At 40.4% G+C, this 19549-nt stretch overlaps 1 protein-coding gene across 4 annotated transcripts in view; it reads right to left on the minus strand.

Annotated features, from left to right (window-relative positions):
- FIG4 (FIG4 phosphoinositide 5-phosphatase) overlaps positions 1-19549 on the minus strand; it is a 129886-nt gene that overhangs the window by 57191 nt on the left and 53146 nt on the right. For all 4 annotated transcript variants that reach the window (XM_068551406.1, XM_068551405.1, XM_068551404.1 and 1 more), the window contains exons 11-15: positions 16275-16408; positions 14894-15010; positions 13068-13113; positions 11543-11691; positions 10390-10556 (exon numbers count right to left, since the gene is read on the minus strand). In XM_068551406.1, coding sequence (XP_068407507.1) covers positions 10390-10556; positions 11543-11691; positions 13068-13113; positions 14894-15010; positions 16275-16408 — 613 coding nt within the window. The remainder of the gene's footprint in view (positions 1-10389; positions 10557-11542; positions 11692-13067; positions 13114-14893; positions 15011-16274; positions 16409-19549) is intronic.

Genomic DNA, 19549 nt, shown 5'->3' on the forward strand with positions numbered 1-19549 from the left:
TCTTGAATTTTGAGAGACTCTTAAAAATCTTTAAGAACTGCCATAGTACCTTAGTGACTGTATTTTTAGAAAACATTCTCACTGTATGTTAGTTTACCTGAAACAAAGGACATCTTCACTTTATTGCAAAGACAAGTAGAGATGTCACAGACAAATAAAGTGACCCAACTTCTACCCATATTCTGTTGCACAACCTTGAACAAGTCAGCTTCCAAGTTTCTGCTTTTAATCCATGAAAAGACATTCTCCATTTCTTCAGCAGAGACAATGTTTACATTTTCTGTCTCCTACAGCTGTGTTTGATAATGAAGGCAGAGTGAGCACATGGAAAACAGCCTCATTCTAACCATTCAACCACTCCAAAATTACCTTTTCAAAATATACTATGAACTAATAAAATTGACTACATATATATATGCTGTATCTCCTCTTCTTTTTCTCAATTATATTTTGGTGAAAATGATGATAAGCACTGAAGCAGCCTCACGAGCCATCCTTCCCATTCTGCACTGTCCCCTCCCCAGCAAACTTCATTCCTTCCCCTCATTTCCTTCTTTCCATCCTCATCTCCGATCCCTTGTATATTCAAGTCTGGGGCAGGCTTCCACAATATAAATAACCTCTTTCTGAGAATGAGCACAGAACCAAAAAGACAGCACAATAGAAATGACTGCTTTTGAAACAGGATAACATTATCATAAAATCAATTTCCTTCCAGCAGCTATAGTGAAACACAGAAAAATCTGAAATTAGCAATATTGTTCTCATTGGGCTATTTGGTCATTTTGGCAGAAGCATAAATGAAATACGGTACATCAAACATGTATTCCAGTTATATATTTTGACAGGAAGCATTCCATTAAAACAGCACTTACCTTTTAGGCTAAAAGTAATATATAAAAGGGATGTGTTTATATGATGAATATATTTGGAGCCTTTTTTCCATTTGTTGAGAGAAAACATCCAAGTACTAAATGATACAGGTATTACTGCCCCAATTTTCACCCTCTTAACACAATACGAAAGTAAACATACTGCTTTTATAGTAATTATATTCTTTATGCTTCTTGAATGGCCTTAATGGCACAATAATTCATACTATGCAGTACCCCAAAATATCTTAATACTATCTAAAGAAGCTTTCCATTTTTCAGCCATGTTTTCAAGGAGTTTCTTTTATCCTTTATTAAGCTTACTAGTGGCTTCCTTTAATTTTTAGCAAGTATGATAAAATGTAAGATTGAAAAACATAACCAAATAAAGGATATTCCTTCAAAGGATCATAATGGAGACTTCTTGAATGTCCTGCTGTTATTATAACTTAAAATATATCCATAGTATTTATGGTCACCTACTAAGCTTGGAATCTAAGGCCAGCCCTAATGAGCCTGAGAATCTTCCTGGCTACTTTTGACTGCAAATAAGGCTATCACCTTCTGGAAGACAGCAGTAGTTTGGACACAGACAAAAGCTTAAAACAGGTAGGTTCTCTGCAGTTGGAGATAACAAGAGGGCAAAACGACTATCTACTTTTGTAATCAATCATGCTCTAAAGGAAAAAAGAATATGCACCTTTCAAACTCCATCCAAACAGGTTAAACACTAACCAGTTTTATTATGCACTGTATTTAAATAGGTCAGGCTTGAATATAACAATTCTTTTTAATTAGCCAAGAATTTTAACTTGGAAACTAGAATATTTGTTGACCTAATATTAAATTAAGTTCGTGATAAAGTGGCCTCTGAAATCAGTAGTGGAAAGGGACACTATTCAATAAACAGTACTGTTTAACCATTGTGGGGGAGTAGATAGTGACGTTAGATCCCTACCTCACACTGTACGTTGAAATAAATACCAATTAGATGTAAGAAGAACAAAGATCAACACCCTCACAGAAAAACATGCAATTTTTAAAAGAAACAAATAGACAATGAACATACATAAACTCAACTTTACTAGTTATTAAACAAATGCAAACTGAAAACAATATACCGTCTTCTACCTTTCAAGCTGGCAAATATTTTTCAAAATGGGCTCTCCTATACTCTGCTGAGGGGGACTTGACTGCTATATCCTTTTGGTAAGGCTATTTGGCAATATATATATTTTTAAAAGGTCCTGAAAATATCTATACTCTGACCTAATAAATATGCTTCTGAAATTTTCATAAGATAAAAAATATGCAAAAAAGGTGTATGTTCAAAGATGTTTGTTTAAAAGGAACCTAAATGCACACTAAAAACAAATAACCTCACTATGGTGCTTCTAAAGGATAGACTGCTACAAGGCTACCAAAAATCATGTTGTAAAAGAATATTTAGGGTCATAAAGATTACTCACATTATCTAAAAGGGCAAAAACAGATATACAGTACCTGTATAGTAAAACTAGACGGGTCACGTTCTGCTAAATATGAACAAGTTGCTATCTCTGAAAGGTGAGGATTACATGATTTGTGAGTTATTCTATACTTCTTATAATTAACATATATTACCTTCATAATTAAAAAAATACACCATTCATTCATTTATCCAAGAGCCTACTATGTCCCACACTAGGGATACAGTCTATACAAGACTGATTTCTGGCTCTCGTGGGGCTTATGTTCCACAGTGGGAAACAAAAATAATATACAAGTAAATAATGTACAAGGTACTTCCAGAGGATGTAAGTTCTATGAAAAAAATAAAAGAGTGACAAGAGAGTGATGAGAAAGGAGAGGGACACTTAGGTCGGGTGGTCAGGGAAGTGGGTAGAGGCTGGGCAGCTCCAGGAACAGCACGAAGGCCGGGGGGCTGGAGGGCAGGGAGCAAAGGAAAGAGCAGGACTAGGGACAGCCGAGGCAGAGCACACAAAGCCTAGTAGGTCACGTAAAGAGTGTGATTTTTACATGCAATCAGAAGCTCTGTAAGGGTTTTCTGAGAGGGGAGTGATAAGATCTAAGTCTTGAAAAGATCACTCTGGCTGCTGTGAAGGGCAAGAGCAGAAAGGGAGGAATCAGGAGCCACTGCAGGTGTTCAGATGAGAGCCAACAGCTGTCCGCACCAGCCTGGCAGCAGTAAGGATGAAACACAGCAGAAGGGTCTGGGATATATTTTGGAGCTAGAGATGAGATGGGGGAGGATAAGGAGAATAAAGAAATCAAGGATGATTCCTAGGATTCTGAACTGAACAGTGGGAGCTGAGGTGGAAAACAAAACAAAAAACAAAACAAGTAGAGAAACAGGTCTGGGGCAGAGTCAAGAGTTCCTGTCTCAGAAATGATCAGTTTGAGATTCTTCTTAGATATCTGTGGTAGGAAGAAACTTGGCCCCATGACCTTTCCTCCCTAGTTTCCCATGAATATTTTACATTACATGGCAAAAGGGACTTTGCAGATGTAACTGAAATTACTAATCACTGACTTCAAGATAGGGAAATTATCTTGTCTTATCTGGGTGGGCCCACTGTAATCACAGGAATCCTTTAAGGGCAGAGGAGGAAGGCAGAGAGATTCGAAGCACAAGGGTTTATGCACCGTTGCTGGCTTTGAAGATGGAGTGGGCCATAAGCCAAGGAGCCTTTCGAAACCAAGAATGAGCCCCAGCCACAGGGACATCTGCCCTAGAACCGCCTGGGATTCTGCCAATAACCTGAAGGAGCCTGGAGGCCTCCGGATCAGCATCCACATTCTGACTTCATTTTGATTTCATCTGACTTCTGATTTCATCTGACTTCATTGCTTTCATTTTGACTTCAGCCGGGTGAGACCCTAAGCAGAAAACACAGCTGAGTAATGCTGTGCCCAGACTTCTGACCCACAGGCACTGTGAGATAACAAACAGGTGTTGTTTTAAGCCACTAAGTCTGTGATAATTTGTTACAGCCCCTATAGAAAACTACCACAATATTCTGGAGGAAATGCCTGCTAGGTAGGCATGTAGATAAATAAGTCTGGAGTTCAGTGGAGGAGCCAAGGGAAGAGATATAAATTTGAGTGTCAAAGGCATGGTACTTAAAAGCTGGGTAAGATGCCCCAAAGGTGAAAGTATAGAAGGAGAAGAGGAAGGTTTAGAAATAGGGCAGGAGAAGTCACCAGGGAGACTGAGTGAGACAGCACAGAGGTGAGTTTCAAGAAAGAGGGAGTGCTCAACTGTGATACAAGCTGCTGAAAGCCTGAGTAAGATGAAGACAGGAAAGGAATCACTGGATTTGGCAATGGGGGATTGTTGGTGATTTTGACAAGCACAGGTTCGCTGGCATGACAGGGCAGAGGCCCAGTGAGGCAGGTGGAGAGAACAGGATATGCGAGAGGAAACAGGTGTGCAGATAACTCTTTCAAGAGGTTTTGCTTTAGGAGAGCAGAGAAATAGGACTTTAGCTAGTGGTGGGTGTGGAATTAAGGACAGGAGGAAAGGTTAGACGAAGAACATAAGGTGTGCTTTTATGCTAATGGAAATGAGGCAGCAGAGGGGAGCAACTGACATATATGGCAGTGAGCTGTACGATATGAGGTAGAAACAGTGGGTGCAGATAAGGACAGGCTCTGCATTTGGTGCTAAGAAGGAGGAGTTCCCCCCCAATGACTTATTTTCTCAATGAAGAATGAAGCAAAGATACCAGCTGAGAGTGGTTTAGGGAGAGAAGACAAGGTATGAATGGTCACTTTGGAGAGTGAAAGAATGAACATACCAGGGAAATTTAGCAGGACTCTCAGGCTGTTTTGAGTATCCTTCAGAGAACTGCAGTCAGCTTTAACTGAGGGTCATAATTCCAACTTTTTCTCTTGCCACGTTTAACTGCTTTGGTTGCAGAACAGGTGGACAGTTGGGTTTTAGCCAGAGTTTTATTAATGTGATTTCAAATGTTATTAAAACATAACATTTTCCAACTGTCTTCTTTCTGCTATGGCCAACTATAGCTTACTCACTCTAAACCTGCTGTGAGAAGGATGACCTTAGACGGCTAGCTCAGTATTCTTGATAAACAAAAATGTGCTCAGATGCTCTTTGCATGTCCCTCTTTCAGGGGTGGGCAGAAAGGGAAAGACACTGCTCTACTACCTCACGGCACTACCATAATGCTGGTGATGCCATCTCGACACTGTTTTCTGTAATCACTGCATTCCATGCATGGTGAGCTTTGAAGTCTTTACCCCATGAGCTTTTTTTTTTTTTTTTTTACATCTCTATTTGAGGAGAATATGACTCCCCTCCATGCATGAATACACACACATTCACACATTTAAATTACACATGTGTGCATGTATGTATGTATATATATGTGTGTGTATATATATACAGCTGGTCTATTATTAACCGTTGCAGGTATCTTATCTTTTTATTTTTTTCTTATAATAGGATTTCAGTTCAACAAGCTTCAGGAAATAAAAAGTCAGGCTTACCCAAATATAAATGTAAAAAAAAAAAAAAATTAGAAAGAGCTTGACAGGGTCCTTCAGTGAATTATAATTACAAAGTTCTTCCTAATATCCAAAGGGAGTACCTAGGTACCTATTCTTTCCTTGTTAGCGTCCTATAACTGCTTACGTAGCCAGTTATATTAGAAACCAAAGGACATTTCTTAGAGACAAACCCCAGAAGATGGTAATATGTGAAGCCTCAAGAACAGGTTTTATTAAAATGAGCGTGAAAGGGAGTCAGGTGGGTGACGCACATAGCATCAATCTGTCTATATGAACCAAGGATAAAATTCCTAACAACCTAATTTCAAGTACCTTCCTGCCTACCCCAGAGGCATAACATGAGGAGATTAACTTTTACAAAGTTATCTTGAGTGCTTTAAAGAAAATGGTTCTATTACTATATCACCATTATATAACATCCATTGTAACTTAAAAGTAAGTTGTACACCCCAATGACACCATGCTTCTTAAAATAAAGAAGTCTATTTTAGCCACATTATTCATAAAATAATTCCTTTCATAATAGTTCCTCTTTCAGTTGTGCATAATTTTGCTTTACCTTTCCATCACGTGCATGTTACTTATTCATGACCATCTTCTGTCTTTTAATGGTTCTCCTTTCTTTTTTAATCATGCACAGCTACACATTCATTCTCTGTGCTCTAATCTTATTGAAAAACACATTACTTGGGCTTCCCTGGTGGCACAGTGGTTAGGAATCCGCCTGCCAATGCAGTGGACATGGCTCGAGCCCTGGTCTGGGAAGATCCCACGTGCCGCGAAGCAACTAAGCCTGTGCGCCACAACTACTGAGCCTGTGCTCTAGAGCCCGCGAGCCACAACTACTGAAGCCCACATGCCTAGAGCCCGTGCTCCGCAACAAGAGAAGCCACCACAATGAGAAGCCCACGCACTGCAACGAAGAGTAGCCCCCGCTCGCCGCAACTAGAGAAAGCCCGCGCGCAGCAACGAAGACCCAATGCAGCCAAAAATAAATAAATAAAACAAATAAATTTATTAAAAAAAAAAAAACACATTACTTGATCCTTAAGTGTCAATAATGACTCCCAATTCAGGGACAACCATGACAGGAGAGGGCAGAGAGGGGACGACCCTTTCCATCAGGGCAGTTTTAAACCTTTTTCATGACAACACACACCGAGAGGTACATGTATTTGTTGGCACATAACTTGCACAACTGTTACAAGTTGAACTGTGTCCCCCCCAAAAGATATGTTGAGGTCTTAAGCCCCAGTACCTGTGAATATGACTCTATTTGGAAATCAAGTCTTTGCAGATATAATCCTGTTAAGATACAGTCACACTGGAGTGGGGTGGGCCCGTAATCCAGTACGACTGGTGTCCTTATAAGAAGAGACACACACACAGGGAGGAGAATGCCACAGACACAAAAGAGGGGGAGCATGTCATGTGACACCAGAGACAGAAATTAAAGTGCTGCAAGCCAAGGATCAGCAGCAAACCACCAGAAGCTAAGAAGTAAGGATCTTCCCCTGGAGACTTCAGAGGGAGCACAGCCCTGCTGACACCTTGATTTCTGACTTCAAGCCTCCAGAACTGTGAAACAATAAATTTCTGTTGTTTTAAGCCACCCAGCTTGTGGCTGTACTTTGTTACAGAAGCCCTAGGAAACTAGTAAAACAATGAAGCATAGCCAGTGAGATGCCTTCAGAGAGATCATCTTAAAACCATTCTAATTTATAAGAACAAGTGAAACCATGTGTTATTTTTATAATAATCAATTATTTGCAATACATGTTATAGCCAATTGGAATACATCAATAAACATTAATATCTTCATTGAGAACCACAGCAGTAGGTATAACAAAGGATGATGGGAATACTTTAATATTTTTGCTTTAGGAATCTAGAATTTAAAGTTATGCCACTGGCTTGAATTTCTAAATCTGACTTTCCTAACTCTTAGTTTTTGTTTGGATTAATATTCTTTGATTGTAAAGTTCCTAAATCCAGCTCAAGAGTCATGCATACAGAGGAATATCTAAATACTCTTAAGGTCTATAGTGGCTTTGTGGTTTATGTTATACATTGAGCTGACCCGGAGTTGTTCAATGGGCATGATTCTCAGTGAATTCGAAAGACATGATCTGAGCAGCCTAAGAGCATTACTGATAGGCTACATGTTATTAGGTTGACATACTTAGTCCTGTCAATTTTTTAATTCAGGGAAAAGGGGAAGTTGGGGAGGACACAGGGAATGAATTAACTCATGCATTTATTAATTCATTCCATAAACAGTTCTTGTGCCATGAGCAAGGCATTAGGGACACCATAGTGAACGAGATGCTCACGGAGCTCTTGGGTGTCACGGTAGGGGCTGGGGGGACACACAACACGACTAATAGCACAGTTAACAACTTAAGTGCAATTGTGCCAAGTGCTACAAAGGTAGAGAATGTTACAAGAACAGAAACTGAGTACCTTTCTTGAGGAAGTGAAAGGAGAGTGAGCTCTAAAGCTCAAAATACTGCAGTCATGTGTTCCAGTGGGTGGAGCAAGAGCCTGTGGCAGAAGAAGCCTAACTTACTCGGGAAACAGTGAGAAGGTCCGTGTGTCTGGAGAGCAGTGATGGGGGATGGGAATGGCGTGAAAGGCAGGATGGCAAGGTAGGTGGGGCCAGACCACCCAGGACCTCTAGGTCTGTCCTGCATGTCCCTCCCACACCCGCCAGGCTGCCAACCAGTTTCCGAACCCTCCATAGTGTGTAAACAGGGATGGTCTAACTCGATGTGGTGGACTCCAAAGTGACCCCCATGCTCCCCACTTCCTGCTGTTCCTGCCTTAGTGTCATAATCTGTGCTGTGTAGTGAATTGTGTCTCCCTAAAAAAATATATTGAAGCCCTAAACCCCAATACCCATTAATGTAATCTTATTTGAAAATAGGGTCTTTGCAGACATAATCAAGTCAAGGTGATGTTATACTGAATTAGGGTAGACCCTAACCCAATATGACTGGTGTCCCTACAGGAAGAAGGAAATGTGACACAGACCCAGACACACAAAGGAAGAAGGCTATGTGACAATGGAAGCAGAGATTGAAGTGCTGCAGTTGCAAGCCAAGGAACACCAAGGACTGCTGGCAAAATATCAGCATCTAGGAAGAAGCATTCTCCTATGGGTTTCAGAGTGAACTTGGTTCTGCTGACAACTTGGCATTGAACTTCTACCCCCAACTGTGAGATAAGTTTCTATTGTTTTAAGTCATCTAGTTTGTATTATTTTGTTACAACAGCCTTAGGAAACTGATACAGATTTTGCTTGTGTGTGGGTGGGACCAATGATTTGCTTCTGAGCAACGAGATATGGCAAAGTGATGGCATGTCACTCCAATGATTACATTATGTTATATAAGACTCTGTCTTGCTAGCAGACTTATTCTAGAGACCGTCTTCCCCATGCCAGCTATGAAGACGCAAGTCGCTATGAGTCCTACAAGGAACAAGTCCACATGGAACTGCAAGGAATTGAATTCCACCAACAAACACATGAGCAGGGAAGTGGATCCTTCCTGAATCAGGCCTCCAGATGAGACCACAGCCTGACTGACATCTTGACTATAGCTTTGTGAGACCCTGTGCAGAGAACCCAGCTAAACTGTGCTTGGAATTCTGACCCAGAGAAATCATGAGATAATGAATACATGTTGTTTTAAGCTGCTAACTTTTTAGTAATTTGTTAGATAGCACAGAAAACTAATACGCTTGAACAGTAGTATACCAAACTGTTAGTAGTAGTTTAGCTTTTGCATTCTCTCTGGGCATAGGAAATGTTGAAAGCTGACTCTTTTACGGATATTTTCATGCACTCTTCTGAGGTTCCCAACACTGGGGACTCTCCTGCAGTTCCCTTGGTGTGAGCACATGTGTCTTTTCACATCAGGCATTTTCTTGCTACTCCTTCCTTGGGAATCCAGTGATCACTTCCTGGTTCCTGCTGCTACGGTCCCTCTGGCCAGGACCTACACCAACACCATGCCAGCACTCTCCCCCATGAGGCCTACCTCTGGGCACCTATAAACACTCAAGGATCCTTTGGCCTAACCAACTCTGGGAGGGTAGGTCATTCCCAACATGGCAGCCCTCTCCTCAGCCTGTCCCTCTGCTTCAGCTTTGCTACACAGCAGTCCAAAGCCAACAGCTCCATGGGGTCCCTCCAACAACAGAACACTACATTAAGCTTGTCCAAAGTCCTAGTTCTCTCTAGGCTGGAGGTGAAGGAGTAGGAGTGGGTGACAGTCACTGCATGGCAACAGTGCACTCCAAAGACTCTCTTTACCAATCTCTTCTCCACATTCTGTAAACGTTTTTATCTTTGATCTGGTTCAAGAGTCCAAGACTCACGGAATCAGCCTGAGCACTTCCTTTATAAATTCTGTGCGTGGGATCTGTCTCACAATCACTTTGGTCTGTGATATCTATTGTTTTGGAAATCCCATCAGAATGGAGACAGGAAAAGTGCCATTTTAACCACCTGTTTCTTTTAGTATTCCCAAGTCATAAAATAAGAAAAGAGTAAAATTCAGTATTAATGTTACAACTCATTTCTAGCTGACATTTAAAAGAATCAGTGATATTTACATTCTTAGACAATTGTTAAAATGATGAACTCTATTTGAAATAATTACTCAACACTCTTGAACAAATTTATCTATGTCTTGCAAGCAGAAATTCAGAACGAGGCAGAAGCCAAGGAATCAAATATTCTCAAGTACGTAAAATCTCTAATTATGGGTGGCCAAAGTGCCCTATGTAAAATACAAAGTTTATTCATTCATTTACTGAACAAATATTTACTGAATACCTCCTAAGTGACAGACTGTTTTATTTAAACTTATAAAATATTTAATTTTGACTTTACTTATCCAGTTAGCTTAAAAAAAAAAAGTATGAGAAAAATGCACATCAGGATAAGTCTTAGAAATGCATATTACTCCAGAATTACCTGAAAAAGCATTGCTGTAATATCTAGACAGGGTCTGCATGATGTCTTTTGAGTGCTGGGTCCACGGCGCTATCTTTCTGTAGGTTTTTACACGATGAACAAGTTGGGAACCACCATACTGAAGGGACAGGGTATCCCCATGATCTTCATAGAGTTCCTCAAATAACCTAAGCAAAACACACAAACACTAAAGAATTTCACCCGAAGTATTACACACGTATTCACTTAGCCGTGGACTCCAAACAAGTATTTTACTTTATGAATTCCTCTAAGCCTTTCTTTTCAAGTAGACCCTTCAACATCTTGAAGATATATGCACATGCAAAATATATTATATTTTATAGTAATGGTCTAATAAGCAACAAAGTCAAAGAAAATGCTATAAAAAAAAAAAAAAAGCAGGGGCACCAAAAGCATAACCCACCAAAGCCAGACCAAGGTGGTTTTAACTCTATTAAAAGAATCCTAACTTTCTGCAGCCTGCCAAATCAATTTACCTCCCACAACAGAAATTTCTGTTCTCTCTGAATTGCCTTTGGGAAAAAGGACATGCTCTTGTCACAAACCATATTCTTTCCTAGAAATACACGTTTGAAACTTATGTTTCTTCAAGTGCCTGTTAAAGACTTTTTAATGTAGTGATATCTGAGGACCTGGCCATTTGTAAGCTCCTCACTTTTATTTGACAGAGCCTTTATGATTATCTCAGAGGACCTATAACAGCGATCACTGCATTTTCAAGAAATGGTACTTCACGCAATGTCATGGACCCAATGGACAGTGAAGAAACAGTATTCCTTACTGAAGAATCAATCTTTTATCTGTCTTATATGTTTAATTCAAAATATATGAAGGCTTACTACTTTTTTTTTCCTAATGCAGTCTGGCTTTGTTTTTTAAGAAACCCACTAGTTTGGATTTATCTAAAGTACAAAATGTTTATTGATAATTAACACAAATAGGAAAATAAAAACCATGGTAGCAATACACAAGGCTTTAACAGAAATATATATTACCAAATTAATTTGAATAACGTCTTTTAACAACATAGTTTTTGAGAAGCTGAAAGGAGAAACAAGTTCATAAAAGTCCTTATTAATCAGGTTTGCTTTCTGTCATTAACAGCATTCGAAAGGCAGAAAATAAGGCTTACCTAACTGCATCTGTATCAAATTGTAGATTCGGTTTGTCAATTAAGCCCAAGGAATACAGCTGATAAGCCAGCGCACATTTCCCCACCATAAACTGTGCTGTGTTGGTGCGATCCAAACAGTCCACACAGTTGGTTCGAAGAACACCAGTCTAAAGAGAAACACCTTGAACTGTCATTCATTATTCAGTCACCAAAACTACCTCCATCCTACTTTAGATTTCTTTAAGCAGTAGAAGATAGCTGTACGCAGGGTATTATTCCTGAACAAATAATGAAGAACATTTTTTTTCATTATAAAAGGTTATATTTGCTGTTCACTTAATACTGCTGCAACAGCATCGTTGCACCCTCTAGTCTATATTTGAATTATTTTCTTGAGTTTAACAAGATAAAAATAGCTAACATTTTCCACATGTATCAATTAGTAAAATATGTGCTTTTTTCCCTGATCTATCTCCTTTACTGTACAAACTAAAATATTCAGTGGGTGAGGCCATTTCATTCTTTTTTTTTTTTTTAAATTTATTTATTTATTATTTTTAGCTGTGTGGGGTCTTCGTTTCTGTGCGAGGGCTTTCTCTAGTTGCGGCGAGTGGGGGCCACTCTTCATTGCGGTGCGGGGGCCACTCTTCATCGCGGTGCGCAGGCCTCTCACTATCGCGGCCTCTCTTGTTGCGGAGCACAGGCTCCAGACGTGCAGGCTCAGTAGTTGTGGCTCACGGGCCCAGTTGCTCCGCGGCATGTGGGATCTTCCCAGACCAGGGCTCGAACCCGTGTCCCCTGCATTGGCAGGCAAATTCTCAACCACTGCGCCACCAGGGAAGCCCACATTCTTAAAGCATTAATTAATATATATACTGTTGTATTTGGCTCATTTTCCAAAGTCTTTCTAATTTATTCTTCTCACATTTCTGTTTATGTTTCTATTTCCAATAACAAAATTTATACTATACAGAAAAAATCTGTGGGCGATTATTATTTCAGCTACACATCCTTTGCAAGAGTTAAACACTAGCAGTAAGGCTTTTAAAACTTATTCTCAGGACTCCCCTGGTGGCACAGTGGTTAAGAATCTGCCTGCCAGTGCAGGGGACACGGCTTCGAGCCCTGGTCCAGGAAGATCCCACATGCCGCAGAGCAACTAAGCCCATGCACCACAATTACTGAGCCTGCGCTCTTAGAGCCTGCAAGCCACAACTACTGAAGCCCACGTGTCACAACTACTGAAGCCCACACGCCTAGAGCCCGTGCTCCACAACAAGGGAAGCCACTGCAATGAGAAGCCCGTGCACCACAACGAAGCATAGCCCCTGCTCACCGCCACTAGAAAGAACCAGCACGCAGCAACGAAGACCCAACGCAGCCAAAAATAAATAAATAAACATATTAAAAAAAAAAACCTCATTCTCAAATGATTAATAATTTTGCATTCAGTAAGAATTATCTCTCTCCATGGTTGCTTTCAGAAAACATCATACACTGTGGATACAGATTCTATTCATTATTAATACAATGTCATCTATACCTGCAGGCGACCAGTGGAAATCACACATCCTCCTAGTTCATTCCACCTGTGTTTAAAAATACATGCTTTAATTAAACATTTTAATAACATAATCTATATTCATATTTGGTACTAGCTCTTTATTAAGAATCAAAGTAATAGGGCTGAATGCCCCTGAATAATCAGCTGATTCAGTTTACTTTCATTCTCTCAGGAAAGTGAATATGCAAGTCACAGAGCTGGAATGCTATCCATGCTCTAAAGGGAGACCAGGAAAGGAGCATCTTAACCTGCTCCAGCCCTACACTCTTAGCATTTTGTCACCCATGTTCAACCAAAATCTCTCATGCTTTAATTTAAGCCCATTTCCTGTTTGGTCTCTACAGACATGACTAATAATTGCAGGGCAACTTTATAATAAAATCTTCCAAGCCTGATCCTTCTCCCCTCAACGTTAGGAGGCCCCACCTCCTCCAGCTTTTCTTCATGGAGCTTTGTTACAGTCCTTCGGTTGTTTTTACAGTCTTCCTTATTATTTTCTTTCCTACATACTTTCTCCACGTGCTAATGAATGCCTGGGGAAATGTTCTTATTACATAAGTACTATATAATGATATTACTATTTTAATTATTTAAAATATTTTAATTATTTAAAACAAGGTGCAGTGCAGAAAAGAATTAACACAGCAGGCCTGACTGCTATCCTCAGAAAGGCCTGCTTACAAGGCTGGGCCTCGGCTGGAGTCTGGAACTTCAGTTTCCACCATTCCCAGAACAGACAAGAGTGGCTCAATGTGCCTAAGCCGTCTGTAGAAACAACATGGTTTGCTGAACATCCTTTCCTTCTGCGAGTCTGAAATTTTGGAAGCTGCCAGGCAGAGGCTGCCTATAGGACCACCTCCAATAAAAACCCTGGCACCAAGTCTTTCATCATCTCCCCTGGTTGGCAACATTTCACACACACACACCGTCACAAGTCGCTGGGGGAATTAGCCCTCTCTGTGTGCCTCTACCAGGAGAGGACTCTGGAAGCATGCCCCTGATTTCCTCTGGACTTCACCCCATGTGCCTTTTCCCTTGGCTAATTTTGCTTTGTTTTGTTTGCTAGTAATAAATCATAGCCAAGAGAACAACAATATGCTGGGTCCTTTGAGTTCTCCTAGTGAATCACTGAGCCTGGGAGTGGTCTTGGGGACCCTGGTCACAGGTGCCCCGAAATTCAAACTATAACAAAAGGATGACTTGCAAAGACGTACACATTAGTAGTTGGTTGTTTTTTGTTTTTGCTTTGTGTGTGTGTGTGTGTGTGTGTGTGTGTTTACCATTATAGTTAACTTTACTAACTGAAAATAAAATACTGGAAATATATAATATTGGTCCCTTAAAAGATAAATAAAGCACATTTGCTTGATCTGAAGGAGCTCACAAAGTAGTAATGAGGAAGGACTTGTGAGCAACTAACTATAATACAATGATACATTTTCATTAAAACGTTAGTTTAAATACTAATGTATACACTGGTTTATTAGAAAAATTTTCCTGCTCCTATTTAATACTGAAGAATAGAATTCATTACAGAAAATTTTACTTTACAGAAATATTTTATGTAATGTTTATTCTAAGAAGCAAGAGATTCCATGGCTTCCATCTCAGGGTATATACCCGCAGAGGAAACTGCATGCCATCATGAACGTTCGTTCCACAGTCACATGGGCTGCATGTCTTGTCTCCCCAAAGGAATAAAGTCCTCCATCTTCCAAGGAGTCACACTGCTCATATTTAGAATATTTTTTATCTGTAAGAGCAAAATTCTTGATTTCTTTTAGGTTTTAAAACACCATACATACTTTTCATCTGGCCGCAAAATGCTACAGTATGAATCAGGGCGGTTTACAAAGAAACCAGTTTTCTTCACCACACTTTCTGCAATCACGTTCAGGCGATCCAGAACATTACACAGCTTGCTGCGGGCAAGGAGGAAGAATGAGAGAAGTGAGAAGAGCCCACGTCTTAATACATATTTATTCTCACATCTAAAGCAAAATCTACAGTAATGATACTCAGGGATTTAATTTTTTAAATCTCTGGTTTGTACTCAATAGGAACATTGTAAGAATTAATTTCTAGAATGCAATATGTACTCAATAACTAGCAAGATTTGGCGCAAGGAGACATGAAGGGCCTGTAACTCGATAGCAACTATTGGCAAGCCTTAAACTCGGCACATGACATTCCCCTGCAAGAGCTTTTCCCAAAGCCTTTCACTCCCCAAGAGTGCAGTCAGTTAAATATGGATTCATGAAATGTGAAGAGAGCACAATGCACAGTGCAGTGGCAAGGGAAGAAAACACTGGAAAATAAATTACTACTAATGGCACCAACCTGCAACCAGGCTTATACTCTGGGAAAGTGTGTGTGTGTGTGTGTGTGTGTGTGTGTGTGTGTGTGTGTGTGTGCATACATGCATGTATCTACATAAAATGATTCAGAAAAAAGTACAATGAGTCAAGTGCAAAACAATACAGTGACATTTAAAAATAACGGGGACCTCAATATGAGCCTAATGTTTGTATGACCCCTAGTAAATGAATGCAAGTTCCTTGGATGAGATGAGTTTTGAATCAGATCTTGAGAGAGAGGTGGGAAAGCAGCCAGTGGAGGGCAGGGGGAAACAACAATAGGAACAAAGGTTCCAGAATTGGACTTTGGCTGCTGCACTGGGGACAGAACATGAAGGTTAGCTTTTCAGGAACAGAACAGCCCTGGGAATAAAGAAGAAGTTATACATTCTGGAACCAACCAGGTGATGGGGCTTTAACATTACACTAAGGGGTTTGGATTTACTATAAACAGTCAAGAGTTAGTGCTGGTTCATCCATGCATGAGATAATCTGAAAGTGGTGTCTGAGAAAGTGATTAAACAGGGAGAAAGAATGAAATAGAAAAAAGTGAAACTAATGCCTTTAAGGAAAAGTAGCAGAGTAAAAGATGTTCTGAGGTCACTAGATACTTCAAAGAGAATTTCTAAATGGTAAAAATGGTGGGCAAAAAGAATTTGGTCAACTAATTTAAGCCCTCAAATTATACACCAGCAGTTAAACAGCCCCTCAAGCCGGTTCACAAAGGAAATGAAAAAAGTAACATTCACTTTAGCAGAGAGATCAGCTTCCTGCTATTTTACATCACAAGAAGAGGAAAATATAACCAGACGTATGAGCATCTGCTCACCTTTTGGTGTACTTGGCCATATCCCAAGGAATATAAATAATCCTGTGCTCGGGAGGCAAAAACTGGTTGAGGTAGGTCACAGCAGCTACGAGTTCTTCACTCAAAATTCTCTCATGCTTTCTTTTCTCTCGTTCCTTTACCAAAAATTAAACATTTTCAGTGTTCTAACTACCTTAAATCAGAAGAACAGACTTTTAACATAACTTTGCCACTAAGACAAAAAGCTGAAGTGCTAAATATACAAAAATGAAACCTACCTACTCAAAATAAAATAATATAAATGCAAAGAAATAAATGCATCACTGAATTACAGTCAACAGATAATGAGCATTAAAGACTCAAGGAGATCAGATTTCTTCCTCATAACCTCCTACAGTCCCAAGAAGCCCAGCTCACCCTACACAGGCCTGTCCTACACACTCCACACTCCACTTTGGCAAAGGAGAACTTCCCAAGGAGCAGAAGAAAGGAACCTCCAACCCCAGCCAGCTAAGGACCAGACAGAAGTCAACTGGGCCTAGATGACTAATCCCCAAACTGGCAGAGCGGAGGACGCTTTCGCAGGCTTCATAGGCTTTTTTTTTTTTTGGCTGCGTTGGGTCTTCGTTGCTGTGCGCGGGCTTTCTCTAGTTGCGGCAAGCGGGGGCTACTCTTCGTTGCGGTGCGCAGGCTTCTCATTGCGGTGGCTTCTCTTGTTGTGGAGCACGGGCTCTAGGCGTGTGGGCTTCAGTAGTTGCAGCACACGGGCTCAGTAGTTGTGGCTCACGGGCTCCAGAGCGCAGGCTCAGTAATTGTGATGTGGGCTTAGTTGCTCCGCGGCATGTGGGATCTTCCCGGACCAGGGCTTGAACCTGTGTCTCCTGCATTGGCAGGCGGATTCTTAACCACTGGGCCACCAGGGAAGTCCCGTTCATAGGCTTTTAAACTTGACTTTCATAAAATCCCCGTGAGGAAGCCAAGGCAGCCACGTCTTCCCCTTTTACACTGTGGCTGGATGAACTGAAGCTGAGAGGCGTTCATGGGACTAAACCTGACTGTCCACCTCCTTGCCTGCTGTAGCTCCTTAGACATCATACTGCCTCCCACTCAAGAGGAGCTGGTGCATAGCGTCCAGCTTTGTGGTTGGAGTGCTGGCTCTGCCTCTTACCAGCCACATGGCCTTGAGCAAGGTTCTCAACTTTCCTGGGCCTCCATTTCTTCATCTGTAAAATGGGTAACAGTAGTATCTCCCTTACAGGATTAATGTGAGGTTTAAATGAGATGAAACATGATAGTTTCTTATCAGAGCATATGACACACGGTAAGGATTAATAAAAATTAACTTTATTGTTATCCTGATCAGGACTTCACATAGAAACAAACAAAAAACAATTAATTCAGCAATATGGATACAGCACTGAGATACTATTGCTGGCCTCAAAATAGGTCTACACTGTTTTCAACCATGGTGATTACTTTTCAACTGTCATGAATTTAATTAGATAATCACTGAGGAAACAGAAAAAGGGTATCTATTTTGCACAGCTGTATATATGGAGGAATTAGATAAGAATTGATTAAGAACAGCATTAAATCAGTTTGGGATGAACAAATATTTAGCTTATTTTTACATCTGAGAAAATTAAATTGTATACCTGTAATTTTCTCAAAAGCACTTTAAGCCAACTAGAGAAACAAAAAGTTTTTGAATTTCTTGTATCAAATCTGACATTTAATGAGATGGAGAGATAAGGTTATTTCATCAACTTTCAATCATCTCTATGTAAAGAATCTGCTTTATGCATTGTCTGCCCACAGTGGATTAGCTAGTGGATTGTTTCATCGACCTTCTTTGGTCACAGACCCCTTTAACAACCAGATGAAAACTTCACATATGCAAGTGATTGTTTCAAAGGGTTCAGAGACATCCCCCAATGGCCGTCCATGGCCCCCAGATTAAAGTCCTCTGATGTACAATGACATCAGATCCCTGGCTGGCTTCCTATTGATCCCCAGTAGCAGCACTGACAGTATAAGGATTGCTGCAAAATGTCTGACAAGCAGTGTCTCAAACCTCCACATGGTGGAGTGGAGGGAGGGCAGGAGATAGTGCACAACACAGGGCAAAAGAGAAAAGAAATCAAGAAAAGTATTCCACTTTAGACACGTCATACGGAGGCAGACTAAAAAGTGAACATCCGTGGGCTTCCCTGGTGGCGCAGTGGTTGAGAATCTGCCTGCCAGTGCAGGGGACACGGGTTTGAGCCCTGGTCTGGGAAGATCCCACATGCCGCGGAGCAACTAGGCCCGTGAGCCACAACTACTGAGCCTGCGCGTCTGGAGCCTGTGCTCCGCAACAAGAGAGGCCGCGACAGTGAGAGGCCCGTGCACCGCGATGAAGAGTGGCCCCCGCTTGCCGCAACTAAAGAAAGCCCTCGCACCGAAACGAAGATGCAACACAGCCATAAATAAATAAATAAATAAATAAATTTGTCAACATACTCTCAAAAGAACCCTGAGCAGTGCAAAAGCCCAATTACGCCTGGAGCAGCTATTAATCATGTTTGGCCTTTGAACTGTAACAAATAAGCCTGTAAAAAAAAAAAAAAAGAGTGAATATCCGTTGATATCATGCTACACACACACACACGCGCACACATACACACATTCTTTGACAAGTTAATAAGGAGTTCTTCTAAGTGAACTGAACATCTTCTTTTATCCTATGAATAAAATAACTAATGACAAAAACAACAGAACATTTTTTTCTATTCTACAGAACAGCAACTTAATCTCCAAACTATTTTCTAGTTATTGCCAGGATTTTTATGGCAATGAAACAATAAACAAGGACAATTTTAAAATCCACTGACTGCCCTTTAAATATTAAGAAATAAATGTTCATTTGAGAGAGCTGGGCAGGAACACTTTACAACAGCAGTATCTGATATTATATTTTGAACCTACATATTTAATAGAGAAATAGATTATGTCAGACGTCATAAACTGAACTTCCACTTAACCATAGATTTTAACCGCACTCTAAGGACTCTGTAAAATACGAAGAAGATTCACTAATTAAGGTCGATGTTTATGTTCTAGCGATAACCTTGTAATTTAGTGCTTCAGCAATAATTTCTATACTAACAAATCTCTTACTGCCTATACATTTACTAGAAAAATGTTCAGGAGGGTTCTTATTACTAGAGTTTTCCTCTTTGAATTTTTTGATTATGTCTCTTACAGCTACTGTTCAATATCAGGCTGAGGTTATGGATCATCCATCTACTGCCGTA

This window comes from Eschrichtius robustus, chromosome 9 (assembly GCF_028021215.1).
Source record: "Eschrichtius robustus isolate mEscRob2 chromosome 9, mEscRob2.pri, whole genome shotgun sequence".
Classification (NCBI taxonomy): Eukaryota; Metazoa; Chordata; class Mammalia; order Artiodactyla; family Eschrichtiidae; genus Eschrichtius; species Eschrichtius robustus.